The sequence below is a fragment of the Leucoraja erinacea genome, chromosome 19 (genome assembly GCF_028641065.1).
Source record: "Leucoraja erinacea ecotype New England chromosome 19, Leri_hhj_1, whole genome shotgun sequence".
NCBI classification, from domain to species: Eukaryota; Metazoa; Chordata; class Chondrichthyes; order Rajiformes; family Rajidae; genus Leucoraja; species Leucoraja erinaceus.
Window position 1 is genome coordinate 32643015 of NC_073395.1, and position 15689 is coordinate 32658703.

Consider the following 15689-nt stretch of genomic DNA (forward strand, 5'->3'; position numbering starts at 1 on the left):
CCCTCAGATATCATTGCTGTTGTGAGACACACTGGAAATGTAGGCTTTTGGACTACATGGAAACATGGAAAAATAGGTGCAAGAGTAGGCCATTCGACCCTTCGAGCCAACACTGCCATTCAATATGATCATGGCTGATCATCTGAAATCAGTACCTCATTCCTGCTTTTTCCCCATATCCCTTGATTTCTTTATCCCTCTTGAAAATATCCAGGGAACTGCCTTCTGTGGCACAGAATTCCACAGATTCATAACTCTCTGGGTAAACAAAAATCCTCATCTCAGTCCTATTCTTAAACTATGACCCCTGGTTCTGGACTCCCCCAACATCGGAAAATTTTTTCCTGCATGTAGCCTGTCCAATCCCTTAAGAATTTTATATGTTTCTGTAAGATCCCCTCTCATCCTTTTAAATTCCAGTGAATACAACCCATTCTTTCATCATATGTCAGTCCCGGGAATTAAAAATTGCACACAATACTCAAGGTGCGGTCTCACCAGGGCCCTGTACAACTGCAGTAGGACGTCCTTGCTTCTCAACTCCTCTCGCAATGAAAGCCAACATTCCATTTCCTGCATGCTTACTTTCAGTGACTGATGTACAAGCACTCCCAGTTCTCGTTCTACCTCCCCTTTTCCTAATCTGACACCACTCGGATAATAATCTGCCTTCCTGTTCTTGCCACCAAAGTGGACAACCTCACATTTATCCACATTATCTGGCATGCATCTGCCCACTCACCCAACCTATTGAAGTCACCCTGCAGCCTCATAGTATCCTCGTCACAGCCCACACTGCCATCCAGCTTTGTGTCATCCCCAAACTTGGAGATGTCACATTTAATTTCCTTGGCTAAATCATTAATATATATTGTAAATAACTGGGGTCCCAGTGCCTTGCGGCACCCCACTAGTCACTGCCTGCCATTCTGAAAAGGACCCGTGAATTCCTACTCTTTGCTTTTTGTCTTCCAACTAGTTCTCTATCCATGTCAATACCCTATCGCCAATACCATGTGTTCTAATTTTGCATCTCTTGTGTGGGACCTTGTCAAAGGCTTTTTGAGTCCAGATACACCACATCCATTGGTTCTCCCTTACCCATTCTACTGGTTACATTCTCAAAAATTTCCAGAAGATATCTCCCTCCTTTCTTAAAAAGTTGAGTTACGTTGGCCACTCTCCAATCCACAGGAACTGATCCAGAGTCGAGAGAACATTGGAAAATGATCACCAATGCATCCACAATTTCTAGGGCCACCTCCCTGAGTACTCTGGGATGCAGACCATCAGGCCCTGGGGATGAAGGACCAGTTCCTGCGATGATACTGGGCTGAAGGATCAGGTCCTTTGATGTATGACGATGATTTTGCCTTGTGATGTTTTTTAACATTCTTTGAGCAGCAGTTTTGTTGTTAATGTTGGGATAAAAAGATGCAGGTTTCTACTTTGATTTAACAATAATACTTTTTGGTTAATTCATGATTTGCGAATAAGTTGTTAGACAAAAGACACTTACACCATAATTATAGGGTGGCACAGCGGTAAACGCCAGAGACCCGGGTTTGATTCTGACATCAGTGCTATCTGTGTGGAGTTTGCATGTTCTCCCTGTGGCCACGTGGGTTCCCTCCATGTGCTCTGGTTTCCTCCCACATCACAAAGACATGCGGTTTGTAGTTTAATTGGCCTCTGTAAATTGTCCCTCGTGTGTAGTGGAATTACAAGTATGAATGGGTGATCAATGGTTGGCATGGACTCAGTGGGCTGAAGGGCATGTTAGCATGCTGTATCTCTAATCTAAATAATCAGTGCAAATCCAACAATACTGTAAATTGATCGTGTTAAATATAGAATGCCACTTACGTTTGAAATACGAAAACGCATCTTACAAAACCTGTTCAAACTATCATAAATAAACACCTCTGCAGAAATTATTTATTTTTACTTAAATCTTCAATGTGAACCATGATTGCGCTATTATAATGCACCATCTGTTTTGTCATGAGTAAGTACATCATTTTCCATTTTAACACAACAGAATAAATCACTTGGAGGATTACATGCAAGGAAAAAAACAATCTATAATTGTCTAGTTTTCAATTCCGTTAATTAATTATTTTTTTTAAAAGGGAGCAAAATCCTGTGCCTGAATTTTCTTAAAGATTTCTCAGGAAATTTCATCCTTATCTGCTGCGCTAAACTGATACAGTTTTTACTAATTGTTACCCAATTGCCGCCTACAAAAAAGATCAGGTAGATGGGAACATTTACCTTTGAAAAAATTAAAGGCATATTTTTATTTATTGACCCGAAATGCCACCTATTCCTTCGCTCCATAGATGCTGCCTCATCCGCTGAGTTTTTCCAGCATTTTGTCTACCCTTAAAAAAAATGTAATAATGTTTCATCCTCATTACAGCAGTAAAATGTGGCATTTGCAGTGCCTGACAACAGCTGACTGCAGAGTTTGTTATGCAGCAACTTCACTACTAGAATGAATGGGAAGGAATTCCCACCTGAAGTAGTGGCTCCACACGAGCATAGAATAGATGTTCAAAAAAATGCTATAAAATTGAAGGTAAATGCAGGGCGGAGTTCATATGTTTTCATAATGTTGATTCAACCAATCTCGGGGTAATTTCAAAAAACTGGAGTAACTCACTGGGTCAGGCAGCATCCCCGGAGATCAGGAAAAAGTGATGTTGTTTCAGGTCAAGACCTTTCTTCAGACTAAGTTTAAACCAACATCTGCAGTTCCTACCTTCACAAACCTCAAGATATTGGTCCTCATAGACTGTGTCTAGCACTGTGGGTGACCCCCAAGCAATATGAGTGCAGGCTATTTATTAAGGCAGGGTATCTGTGCTGTGAATGAATTTAACCAAGTCTGTAACGATTCCGGAAATTACATAGCAAATGTGGACAGCAATGAAATCTGAGACAAATACATGCAGATGGCAATATTAGTGCCTTAGTTAGGACCCTTAAATTCACATTGTCTCTTTGTCTCTTGTCTGTTTGTCAGGATTTGCTTCTTGTTTTTTTGGGAATCTAGCATGAAGGTTGCAAACTAATGTTCCAGCTTCGGCTGGTATGATAAGATGAGCAAAACGCCGTTGATAACATTATAAAAGTAGAGGCATAAAGGAAAGAAACTGGAACAGGAATTGGCCATTTGGTCCAAGTACGATTACGGCTGATCCATTCTAGGCCTCAGTACTACTTTCTTACTCTCTTCCCATTTCTTTCGACTTTTTTTTGAATATAAGCATTCTTTGCCATGACCTCTGAGATCCTGAGCATGGGTGCTGTCTGTACAGAGTTTGTACATTCTCCCTGTGACCACATGGGCTTTCTCCGGGTGCTCTGGTTTTGCTCCCATATGCCAAAGGTCTACAGGTTTGTAGCTTAATTAACTTGTGTGTAGAGAGTGGATCCGATAGTGGGATAACATAAAACTAGTGTCAACTGGTGATCGATAGTTGTCTTGCACTTGGTGGCCTGAGAGTGTCTGTCCATAATTTCTGAACTAAATCTGTCTCGCCAGCATTTTGTACAGAGTTTATATAACTTTTATAATGTTATCGACATTAAAATTACATTATTTTTATACTCCATACCACTTTCGCCCGAATGTGCACAAATTATGCTGGTGACATGTTGGCCTAAATATGTGAATAGCACCCAGAATAGCCTGGTCCAAATTTCTGATGAACAAGATTTCCACTGGAAATATGCATTGTCACATTAAAACACAGCATTACTTTTATGTGTGACTGACTTAAACTGGGACTGCAATGGAAACACCAACAATATGCTGTGAGAATTGGTATATATAGTAAAACCTCATGAAGTTGAAACAAAGAACTGCAGATGATTGTTAATACACAGAAGGACATAAAGTGCTGGAGTAACTCAGTGGGTCAGGCAGCATCTCTGGAGAACTTGGAGAGCTGTCATCGGGACCTTTCTTCAGGCTGATTCAGTCTGCTGAGTTACTCCAGCACCCCTTGTTGTTTCACCTTAAGCCGAGGAGGCATTGTTGCCTCTGGTCTGTACCAGCGAGCTCCTCACCATCAGCTGCCCTACCTCCCGCCGTCGCAGCTCCTGGCCGTCAACTCCTCTCTCATTCCCCATCGACAATTTGCAAAACTCCCCCTCCCTCCCTACCTCTCCCCCACAGCTACAGACACCCTCCAGGGTGGGGTATATTGCCAACTCCAGGGGAGCAGGAGAAGGGGGAGGAGGCTGTGGAGGGGGAAAGGAGAAGCTGAGTGTACTGAGCAACGGGAGAAGGATGATCATGGCCCGAAGAAAGCGCTGTCCCTAGGGGCAGCAACATGAGCTGCAACAACAGTCGTGTCGATCGGACCAGGGGATGGGTGAAGAAGGGCTCGCTGGTGCCCCTTGCAAACCAGGGGTAGCATTGGTAGCTGGGCTGGAGAAGCCATGCGGGTCGGGATGGCGTCTGCAGGTCCGTCATCTATAACCGATATCCGTTATAAAGGGGCCCGTTAAAACAAGGTGTTCTGTGCTGGGCACCAATGGTTCTTCCCAACATAAAGGGAGATTTAGCAATGTATATCAAACAGAGTAAAACATGGAAAGCTGCTGGATCAGGCAGCATTTGTGGAGCTGATCAAGCAGCATTTGTGGAGGGAAATGGACAGTCAACATTTCAAGATTGTTCATCTGAATCTTTGTGCCAAATTCCAGCAACTGCAGTCTCTTGTACCTCTGTGCCTAGATATGAAACCTATGAATGCATTTTCTCCCACTTTTCTCATTTTCACTTTCATCTCTTTCTCTCTGTTTTTTACTTAATTCTACTTTCATGTTTCACTACCATTCATCTTGGGTTTCTCCTACTTTCTCTTTCAGTCATTCTTTCTCAGTCAAATACCCACCAACCCAATTTCCCTTGTTTGTTCAGAGATGGGAGGTGCCTTTGCCTAATGTGTGCTTAGATTCAATGAAAAATGTTGTTTTGCGTACTACCCAGGCAGATCCCAAACACGAGTACAACATAAGAATATAAACAGAGTTCAGAAAATGAACCCATCAGTCTGAAGAAGGGTTTTGGCCCGAAACGTTGCCTATTTCCTTCGCTCCATAGATGCTGCTGCACCCGCTGAGTTTCTCCAGCATTTTTGTGTACCTTCAGAAAATGATCTTACAGCTAACGAGAAATTGCAGATAAAAGATGTGCGTCATTCTGGGTGGCACAGGGATAGACAATGGGAGAGTTGCTGCCTAACAGCGCCAGCCAAACCCCAGTTCGATCCTCACTTCTGGTGCTTGTCTGTATGGAGTTTGTATGTTCTCCCTGTGACCATGTGGGTTTTCCCCAGGTGCTCCGGTTTCCTCCCACACTCCAAAGACGTACAGGTTTGTAGGTTAATTGGCTTCAGTAAGCTGTAAAATTGTCCCTAGTGTGTATAGGTTAGGGCACGGGGTGATTGCTGGTTGGCACAGACTCGCTAAGGGCCTGTTTCTGTGCTATATCACTTTAAAAGTGCCGTAAGCAACAAATAGTCCACATTCAGTAGCACAAATAGTGTTGAAATGCTGTTTTTCACTTAAAGGGAATTCAATGGAGAGCATATCGTATTTTATAACTGTTAAAACTCTGATCTTAGATGTGTGTGTGTGTATGTATTTATTTGTTTAAGTGTTTTCACATCTTCTTGACCAAATGACTCGCAAACGGGAAACATTTTACGTATTCTGGTAGAGATTTACCCCCTGGAGTCCAAAATCGGCTTACCTGAAAGTTTTGTGCTTTATTTCTTGAGTTATTAATAAAAATGTTCACAAATCCGATCAAACATTGAATTCAAAACGCCTGTTTTTTTCCGCTGATGACGTGACGATGGATCTGCCTGTCTGCCTTCTGCTCCACTGCGACTGACGTCACCTGCGACTGACGTCACCCCCACCCCCCCCCCCCCCCCCTCTCTCCCCCCCCCCCCCCTCCCCCCCCCCCGTTGCCGGAGGTGAGTCGGGCCATGCACTGAAGCCGCTGAACCATTCCCTTGTTCACCCGGCCAGCCCCCCCCCCCCCCCCTCCCCGCGCCTGCGAGTTGGGGGTAATGCATGAGTGGGTAGGGAGGGGGATGAGATAAAAGGAGCAAATGAAATAATATTAATATAATATCAAGTGGGGTGGTTAGTGTGTGATGGGTGGTTAGTGCGTTTTAATGTGTGTGGGGGGGGGGGTGATTATTGTGTGTGTGATGCCACAGGCCGCCCTCCACCTTCCCCCGTAACCATGCGTTAAGGGGACGGGACCCAACGGGTCCCACTTGGTCTAGTTAGCATTTATTATTTACATGTAATGTCAAAACTTTCTTGAATATGATGTGTACAGCAGTAAGTCATGAGTAATTTATTTTCACCTAATTTGCTAATAATTTTCCAGGTTTATCAGTACATGCATGAGACAATAACCATCAGTGGCTGTCCAGAATTCAGAGCTCGTGCAACGGCCAAGGTATGCTTTGCAGAAGTACTGGTGGATGTGTTGTAACTGTGTGTTTTAATTCTGTGTACATGTGTATTTCAGGTGTTCGAGAGTATATATGAGAATTTAGACATCAGTGGCAGCCCAGAAGGTAGAGCCAGTGCTACTACCCAGGTAATTTCATTGACTGGAGTCAGTGTTCATAATGATATTTTCTGATTAGATTAAGAAAATTATTACAGTATCAATTGTGCTAAACTACTTGCAATTCAGCATTTATGGTGCTGAACCAAAACAGAATTTAATGCATAATAACTAATGAAAGGGCAGTAAAAACCATTTCCCTCGTTTTATCTGAATGCTCTAAATTTGATCTGGTCACTTCTGGGCTCTCCAGATATTTCTTCAATGATCTTGTTCCAGTTTTGGAGAATTTAGCTTTACCTTCTATAATCTGATTGTAAAGTGAATGCAGTCATTATTGAGAGGCAACTGTTACCTTTAATGAGAATGTGTTTATTGAAACTTATCCGATTACCTTCATTTCAAAGACAGCATGACCTAAACATTTTCTGCATGGAAATTAGGATCAATAAATGTTTTTGCTTTAATTAAGAAATGAAATCTTTTAGTCTATGTGCATGTTTGGAAATATAAATAATGCTTTATTATTATTGTGGGAAGTTTACGGATATCAGAAATTTGTCATGATAAATATCAATGGGAATAAAGTTATTATTTGAACTGTTTTAATGTGCTTTTCTTTTAACATGTTTTTGTCTGGGTGTAACACTTCATTGAGATTGTTGATTTGGTGGACTTGGTAGCACTGAGTTCTGTTTGTGAGTTGTATCTGACACAGCTTGTTGAGTTCGAGATGATTCCTTCCTTTAACATAACTCTCCAGTCACCTCCATCCCCCTTTCATCAGCAAACACAAGGATTTTATAAGTTTGTTTGCTATACAAATTATAACCAGCCAGCCCCTGTTCCCACCACCTTTGCCTGTCACCCACCAGGTCAGAATTTCTCCAAGATGTTACCCTGCCATTGTTCAGAACTCCCAACATTGTCCAGTTTTATCTTAAACTACTTCCTGTTCATTCTGAGCCCTTTTTTCCCCAAAGGTCCTACCTCCATCAACCACTGTTCCCACTATCCTGATGACCGCCCAGAATTCCCACCTTGCTTATACGCTGCTAAATTGTCCTCTCTCATCGACTCCAGCCAACACTACCCCTATAACTTGGACATTTTCACCCTCCCCTCAAAGAACAAACGCCTGCTGTCTCTGTTTTTGCAAATTATTGCCCCGTCTTCTTTCATATGTCTTGGTACTTAGCAGCAACTTACAAATATTTGTTTGTGTTTCCTGGAACTCAAGCTTTGAATCCTTTCATTGTTCCCACACTTGGACAGTATTGAAACGCCCCTAACAAAATTACAGATGCATCCCATCTAATTGTGACAAAGATATGCCAATTTCCCCAGGCATATTCCACTAATTCCATCAATTCCACTATCACCAAATGGGTGGGGCAGCTCTTCCTGAATCCCATTTTCTCCCCAACCATAGCCAGAGAATTACGTACAATGTTCTTCTCTTCCTGGTCCTCTGCAATACCTATGCTTCCCAGCATATGTGTAACAATCTCCCCATTCTTCAGTAGTCACCTGACCAGATATTAAATGAGACCTGATAGTCGCCAAAGAAGGGAACTGAAAACCATGAAAAAGATGTATTATAGGTATTATTGGGGCGATATTTAAGTGGTTAAAAATGTTGTCCAATGGTAAGTTTGTTTCATAACTTGCTTGAGGAGGAAGGTTATATGACCATGTCAAAGAAAGTATAAAGTAAGAAATAAAATAAAAACTCTGGATATACAATAATTGTTTTAAATTCAAATTCTAGAGGGAAAATGAACCTGATGTTAATTTTACTGAAATGTGTTTCGAACTGCAATGCTGCGTTTTTTTTCAATAACTTGAGAATTCTGTTGGATGAATTGCCTTTAATAGACAATGAGCTTAAAACTCTGTCTTGTGGAGCAATATTTCATGCACGATGAAATAACTTTCATCTAAAACCAAACTCCTGATGGGCAGTTGCTGAGAAATCCTTTGCATGTGGGATTCACCAGAGGGTAAAGATCTCCTCCTATGGAAGATGAAGGGGTAAATCCATGTCAATGATTGTCATGAAGCTTGGCAGTGATGCAAACCCAGGAATATTCTAAGATGGTCTCAATGTTCTCCATTTTCCAAGACCTTCTACTTCTTCCTTGGCAGAGATCCTGACACTGATGGTTCTTGCATTGGTTGCTCATCTCTGGTGACACTCTGTCCCAACACAAATCAACATATTCAGTGGAAAACTGTCTTATAGTGGCCACCGGTACCTCAAAGGAGGCTGCGTGGCATTCTTTCCACTTCTCAACTTAGCAACAAATACATGGAGAACGGGGGGTGGGGGGATGGCTTACCCAAGTAAGAATCAAAAGCAGAATAAGACACAAAGTGCTGGTGTAACTCAGTAGGGCTGGGCGTATCTTTGGAGAACATAGACGTTGACATTTTGGGTTGTGACCCTTCTTCAGATTGGTTGGGGTGTGGAGGGGGGGAAGAATATTGGCGGAGAGAGAGGAGGGGCAGAACAAAGCTCGGCAAGTAATAGGCAGATACAGATGATGGGGGGAGGGGGGTGTTCATAAGCAACAAATGCTGGACAAATGCGGAGATGAAATGACAACAGGTGTGACATAAGGATAGAAGAGATGCAAATTTTGAAGCCAGGTTAAAGAATGTTGGTGGAAGGGAAGGGGAATAGAAAAAATAGGTACAAATCCTGGCGGAGCACAGGGAAGAGGGGAGCAAGGGAGGAAGTGGAGGGGAAGAAGGAGGGGGTTGGGGGGTTTGGTAAGTTACCAAAAATGGGAGAATTTGCTGCTCATACCTTTGGATGGCAAGGTACCCAAGTGGAACATGAGGTGCTGTTCCTCCAGTTTGCGTGTGGCCTCACTCTGGCAATGGAGGAGCCCCAGGACAGAAAGGTCAGCATGAGAATGGGACGAGGAGTTAAACAGTTAACAACTGGGCGATCCAGTAGGCTTGGCGGACCAAGCGCAAGTGTTCAGTGTGACGGTGGCTGAGTCTACCCTTGGTCTCACCGATGTAAAGGAGACCACATCGGGAACACCAGATGCAATAGATAAGGTTAGATGAGGTTAGAATGCACCTGGACGACAGTGGTCCTTGGATGGATGTGGGGAAGAAGGTGTAAGGACAAGTGTTACATCTCCTGCCATTGCTGGGTAAACTACCTGGGGAGGGGCGTTGTTTGAAGCAAAAGCATTCAGTCTGAAGAAGGAACCTGACCCAAAATGTCAACTGTCCATTTCCCTGCACAAATACTACCTGATCTGCTGAGTTCCTCCGACATTGTTGTTTGCTTCAACATACAGAAAGCTATTTCACAAATCATGTACGTATATGGATTTTTCTGCCCTCTGTTCCATGTGAGCACCATTTAACTGCATTTTTAAGTGCAGAAAAATGTTGGAGCATATCATTTTATTTATCAAATTTCAATTAGAATGATTTGAGTACCATTATTGTACACTTACATCCTTAGTGTATTGCTTTCTCTTTGCCATTCTTAAATTCCCACTCTGGCCTCTGACATTTTCCACTCAATAAAATTGTTTTTTGAAAATGCGTTCTCACCAGCTTATGCATTCCAGTCAATGTTATTAAACAATTCAAATACAGCGAATGCAGTGCCGGAGACCCGGGTTCGATCCTGACTACGGGTGCTGTCTGTAAGGAGTTTGTACGTTCTCCCCGTGACCTGCGTAGGTTCTCTCTGAGATCTTCGGTTTCCTCCCTCACTCCAAAGATGTACGGGTTTGTAGGTTAATTTACTTGGTAAATGTAAAAAAAATTGTCCCTAGTGGGTATAGGATAGTGTTAATGTGCGGGGATCGCTGGTCGGCATGAACCCAGTGGGCCGAATGGCCGTGTTTCCGCGCTGTATCTCTAAACTAAACAATGAACTTATTTTATTACTCTTAGTGCAAACCTCCTTGATGACTCTGTGACTTCAGATACCATATAACCATATAACAATTACAGCACATCTCGGCCCTACAAGTCCATGCCGAACAATTATTTTCCCTTAGTCCCACCTGCCTGCACTCATACCATAACCCTCCATTCCCTTCTCATCCATATGCCTATCCAATTTATTTTTAAATGATACCAACGAACCTGCCTCCACCACTAATAGTAAGATTAAACGAGTACTTACCAGTATGAAGTTTGATCTGTATTTTATGAGGAGTTACGGTGAGGTATTACGTGAAGATCCCAGCCCCAGTGCGCATGTGCGCATTAATTCGAAGCAGCGGTGTGAAATCACAGGATAGACACAATATTTGAAGTAAGATAGTAAAGATCATGAGACATCAGTTTATTAGTTTGATCTATATAATGAGGGTGGGAGCGGCGGGCACGTAATACCTCACCGTAACTCCTCATAAAATACAGATCAAACTTCATACTGGTAAGTACTCGTTTAATCTTACTATTTTACTTCGGAGTCACGTGAGTGATTCCGTGAAGACTTCAAAGGTCTGTGATTTCAAACCGTGTAACAGTTTTTATTTCACTCACTGCCGAAGTTTTTGAGGGAGGAAGTGTTATCGTAATCAACCAGTGGATCTGCTTTCACAAGAAACAGAAAGGTATTTGTTAACAATAACAACATAAAGAGCTCCCCTGAGCTTAAATTAATATTGCAGTTTGTAATATTCTTTCTGCAATTAAATCAGGTTTATCAACGGTTTACAATAAAAATGTTCTGAACGTCGTTCCCTTGACCATTCTGCCGTATTGAGAATGTGGTCAACCGGGATGTCCATTCGTTCAGCCGCTGATACCAATGCTGCCCTAGTGGAATGGGATTAAATGTATTATTATCTATTCCGGCAGCTTTCAGTACCTGTTTGAGCCACCTTGGAGTGGTTTGGCTCGTACCCCGTCTTGGGGTTTCTGTGGTTGACCCATAGGCTTTCCTCTCCCTCTAAGATTGTGGGTTGTGTCTATATATAGTAGTAGATGGGTCACCACACTCAACCTGGACTCTGGTGGGTAGGCCCGGAATCCCACCAGTGAATTGGGCGTTCCTGGTCCATATAGCCATATAACGATTACAGCACGGAAAACACAGGCGATCTCGACCCTACTAGTTCGTGCCGAACTCATAATCTCGCCTAGTCCCATATACCTGCGAGTTAGATTTTACCAGACCTAGAATATGAACGTGATGCGTCTGGGGTAATCTCCATGTTATCCAGTCTAGTTTTATGGAGTGACCGGACTCTGTGAGCGTGTACGAGAGCCATAAGCATGAGCGTTTTTAACATAGATTAAGCAAGCTGAGGGATCTGGCTGGTGCCATTCTCTGAGATATGTCAATATCACACCAATATCCCATACATGGGTATACCTGGGTTTTTGGGGCTTATTATTATAGTTGCCCTTGATAAGTTTACCTTCAGTGGATGGGATCCCATGCTCTGCTGTCATGCTGTTTTAGATAAGCAGATAAGGCGCTGCATGCTGTGTTTACGGCACTGTAACTCACCTTTTAGTCATGGTGTAGATGTTCCAGGAACTCCAATACGTCAGTGGTTGAATAGTTCGGTATGTTGTCCCTGCGTCGTGGTAGTATTTTACCCATGTTAGCTTTTAGTGACTGTTCGCAGGGATGCCGACATGGTGGTAATGGTTCCTTAGATAATCCCAGTCCCTGGTAAGGTCTATTCAAACCCTGCACCCAGGAGTTTGATGTTTTTCTGGCATGGGTGGCTTGTGCCTGATACTGGGTTGAGTCAGCAACCATGGTCCACTAGGGAAATCCATAGGTGACTCGCCCACCGTGTCGTGATGAACTGGGAACCATGGCTGTGTAGGCCGGTCGGGCACGTTCAATATCTCGGAGACTCCCATCTGTATTGCGAAGTGCCCGTCTGATGAGGCAGAAGGGAGGAAGGCAAAGCAGAAATTCCCCCTTCCAGCGTGTAGGCATCTATCGCTGCTGGCTCTAATCTGGTTCCTAAGTCACATACATAGGTTACTGGTGATTCCGTCTTCTGCAACCAAATTGATATCTGGCTTTCAAACTGCTTAATACCTTTAGCAGATATTTTGGGTTTGACATCTATTCAATGTAATCATAAATTTTACCCCGTGACATGGTGTCTCCCACTGTGTTCTAGCTTCCTAGGACATAGGCAGCTGATAGTTAAAATGTCTTTTGACACACCATTGCCAGATTTGTTTGACCAATTTGTTGCACAACAATGATTATTATGCTCCCCATATGGTTGATATAAGCCACCACCATAGTATTATCAATCCGTAACCACATATGTACGTGCTGCATTTGAAATGCATATGCTTTTTAGCCCAATGGGCGATCACCAATCCCAAGTAGTTGATGCCCGGTATGTGTAGTAACGATGTTTGTGAATTGGTCCATCTGTTACCTGTGCTGGATATGGAGTTTAGTTGCTCCCCAGCCTAAAGTACTGGCATCGGTTTTTAATAACCAAGTTGGGATTGGTGATGATAATAGGGCTGAAAACTATGCCAAATATATGTCTAACCACCACCTTAATTGTGATATAGCTTCAGTGGGTACATTCATGATTTGATTATAGTGACCCAAGTACCTTGGCAAAGTAACAGTCATATGGACGGAATTATTATTGAAGCCCAGATAATCCTTGGTAGTTAACGCTTCAATTCTGGTTTATCTGGGCGTGGGATAAACCTCAGAGCTTTAGGGAGCTGTTTCGTAGCTAGAACTGCTGCCACAGCTAATTCCTTTGTTTCCCCTAATATGAGGATATCATCCAATATATGCCATGATTATGCTTGTTTTCTTAATATTTTCATGGCCGTTTTTAATATTTATAATAGTTTAGGGCTGAGGTTAGACCATAGGGAATGCTCTATGCTCCCATGGTTGCCCTAACCGGGATATCCATTATCCAGGTAAAAAATTTTTAGGTATCTATAATGATCCTAGTGTATGGGTATAAGATAGTTAGCATCTTCCATATCAATGCTCCCCATAGGTATCCTTGGGAGATCAGATGTCTGGCAGTGACAAAAACCCGTCTCCATCTTAAAGTGTATATACTCAACAGATTTATTTAGTGATATTAGATCAATGATGATGCTACATTCACCATCTTTTGTAGTTTTTGTGAATATATTCGATACAAATTCCAATGGTTCATGTTTACTCCCATGATTCGTTTAGTAATGAGCCTTTCTAGTTCAGCTTGACCTTCTCACTTCTCTTTTCTTAGAGGGAGAAAATGCCCTTTGGGTGCATTGCTGAACTGGCGGTAATATGCCCAATTTGAATTCGTTTTTATCCTCTAATACTGTTGAGTATATTTTAGTTATTTGTGACAGCATCCCATGCTTTATCAACAAGTGTAAATGCCCCCCCCCCCGCAGTTAGTAGAACACCCTTATTTAGTGTAAACTGGGAGGAACCAGACTACCTACCTCCATGTTTATTGTTTTTTCATGAAGGCCTAGTTTGCTGGTATGCTGGTGCTGTCGGTGGGGCGGTGCATTTTCCCACGGCTCCGCTCTGGGCCCCTGTCTAAAAAAGAACTTTGGGGGTAATGTGAAGCGGTCGCCAGGCTTTCACCAGTCCTTGTTTGATATTGCTGGTGGATGCCGAGGGGTGCTGCCAGCTGGGTGTTGGATGCGATGTCCTGCTCGTTCCATGGCCTGCCCTCATGAGGCACACAGGTTTAGCTGCCTCTCTTCCCGCAGCAGCGGTTTGCATAGCCCCGTATATTTGGGGTTGCGGGCAGGTCTATATGCACCATTGTTCAGTCGAGTATCCCAAATTTGGGAACATCTTAGGCGTCAGCACCCTGGTAGTGCAACGGGATAGTCTCATCCTGGGAGAACCACCTTGGTGATCATGGCGTCTCGCCTGCCAGGTGAGTATGATCCGTGGAAAAAACGAGCAAAGGCGGTAACATCTTGACCCTTCTGTTAGGAGCTTCAGAATTCGCTGCTTGTCTGCGAGTCTGCTGACCCAGCTGCCTGCGGATTTGCCTCTAGAAAGGCCTGCTCCTGCAGGGCTTTGTTGGGAAGATGGTCGCGTGGAGGAGCCATGTAGTGGCCCACGACACCCAGTAGCTCTTCCTGATCCTGCTCCCCTGGCATACTGCTGTTCTCGTCCGCCTGCCCAGCGTTTAAGCCAGCCCAGCCCTGGCCTCCTTAGCTAGCCTCAAAAGAGGGAGCAAAAGGGTGTGCTATAAATTGGAGGAGGCATAGCTCAAACTCCGCTGTTGCATCAATCCCTCGTCAAGGGAGATGGCTAGTGCAATAGCACTGGGGTAGGAGTGTCAGCTCCCTTGGCATTCAGCCAGTGCCCCTTTTTTCCTGGAGGTGAACTCCATGACCTCCTCTGGCTAGGGGAGACAGACATACTTATTTTTGCTGTCTCCAACCTGTTCCAGTTTTGGAGGAAGTTGGCTCCTGTAGAACCTGTTAAATTGGGAAGATTTTTGTCTTACCTGTATGTAGAGGCTGCCTGCCGTTTTTCAGGCGGCATTGTAGCGGTTCCCGGGCGGCGATTCTCCTTGTCAGGAGTCTGCAGGGCTGCCGGTCGGGTTTTTAAACTTCCCGCCGGTCCGCTGCTGTTCACCAAACAGCTGTTCAGCGGACCGGCATCAGCGCAGCTCCCTGTCAGCGGTCCGCAGCGTTTGCGGTCCGGGTAGCGCCTTTCCCCCTCCACTGTCGGCTCCTTCGCTGGAGTCGAAACGGGGGCCGCTGCCTCTCTACTTTGCTCCCCCTGGAGCAAAAACCACAAGGCCCGATTAAGGTAAGTACTTACCTCACGTTCCTTGGATGCGGGAGCTGCCGACTCCCGCTGGCCGCGTTCTGCACAGCTGTGCGATTATGCCGCACATGCGCACTGGGGCTGGGATCTTCACGGAATCACTCACGTGACTCCGAAGTAAAATTACAATTAAATTACCTGTAAGCTCACACGTTCCAACAAGCAAAAACTCATCTCTGAGATTAAATAGCAATTGGAGTTCATTTATTAAACGTAAGAACAAGTATAAATAAACTGTGGATGTTGGAAATGTAAAATAAAACAGAAACTGCTGAAAAT

General features: G+C 43.7%; 1 protein-coding gene across 4 annotated transcripts in view; it reads left to right on the top strand.

The window, feature by feature from the left end:
- lin7a (lin-7 homolog A (C. elegans)) overlaps positions 1 to 15689 on the top strand; it is a 68043-nt gene that overhangs the window by 39144 nt on the left and 13210 nt on the right. For 2 of the 4 annotated variants that reach the window (XM_055650771.1, XM_055650770.1), the window contains exons 3-4: positions 6425 to 6496; positions 6569 to 6640. In XM_055650771.1, coding sequence (XP_055506746.1) covers positions 6425 to 6496; positions 6569 to 6640 — 144 coding nt within the window. The remainder of the gene's footprint in view (positions 1 to 6424; positions 6497 to 6568; positions 6641 to 15689) is intronic. The other 2 variants (XM_055650772.1, XM_055650773.1) reach the window with 2 other exon arrangements.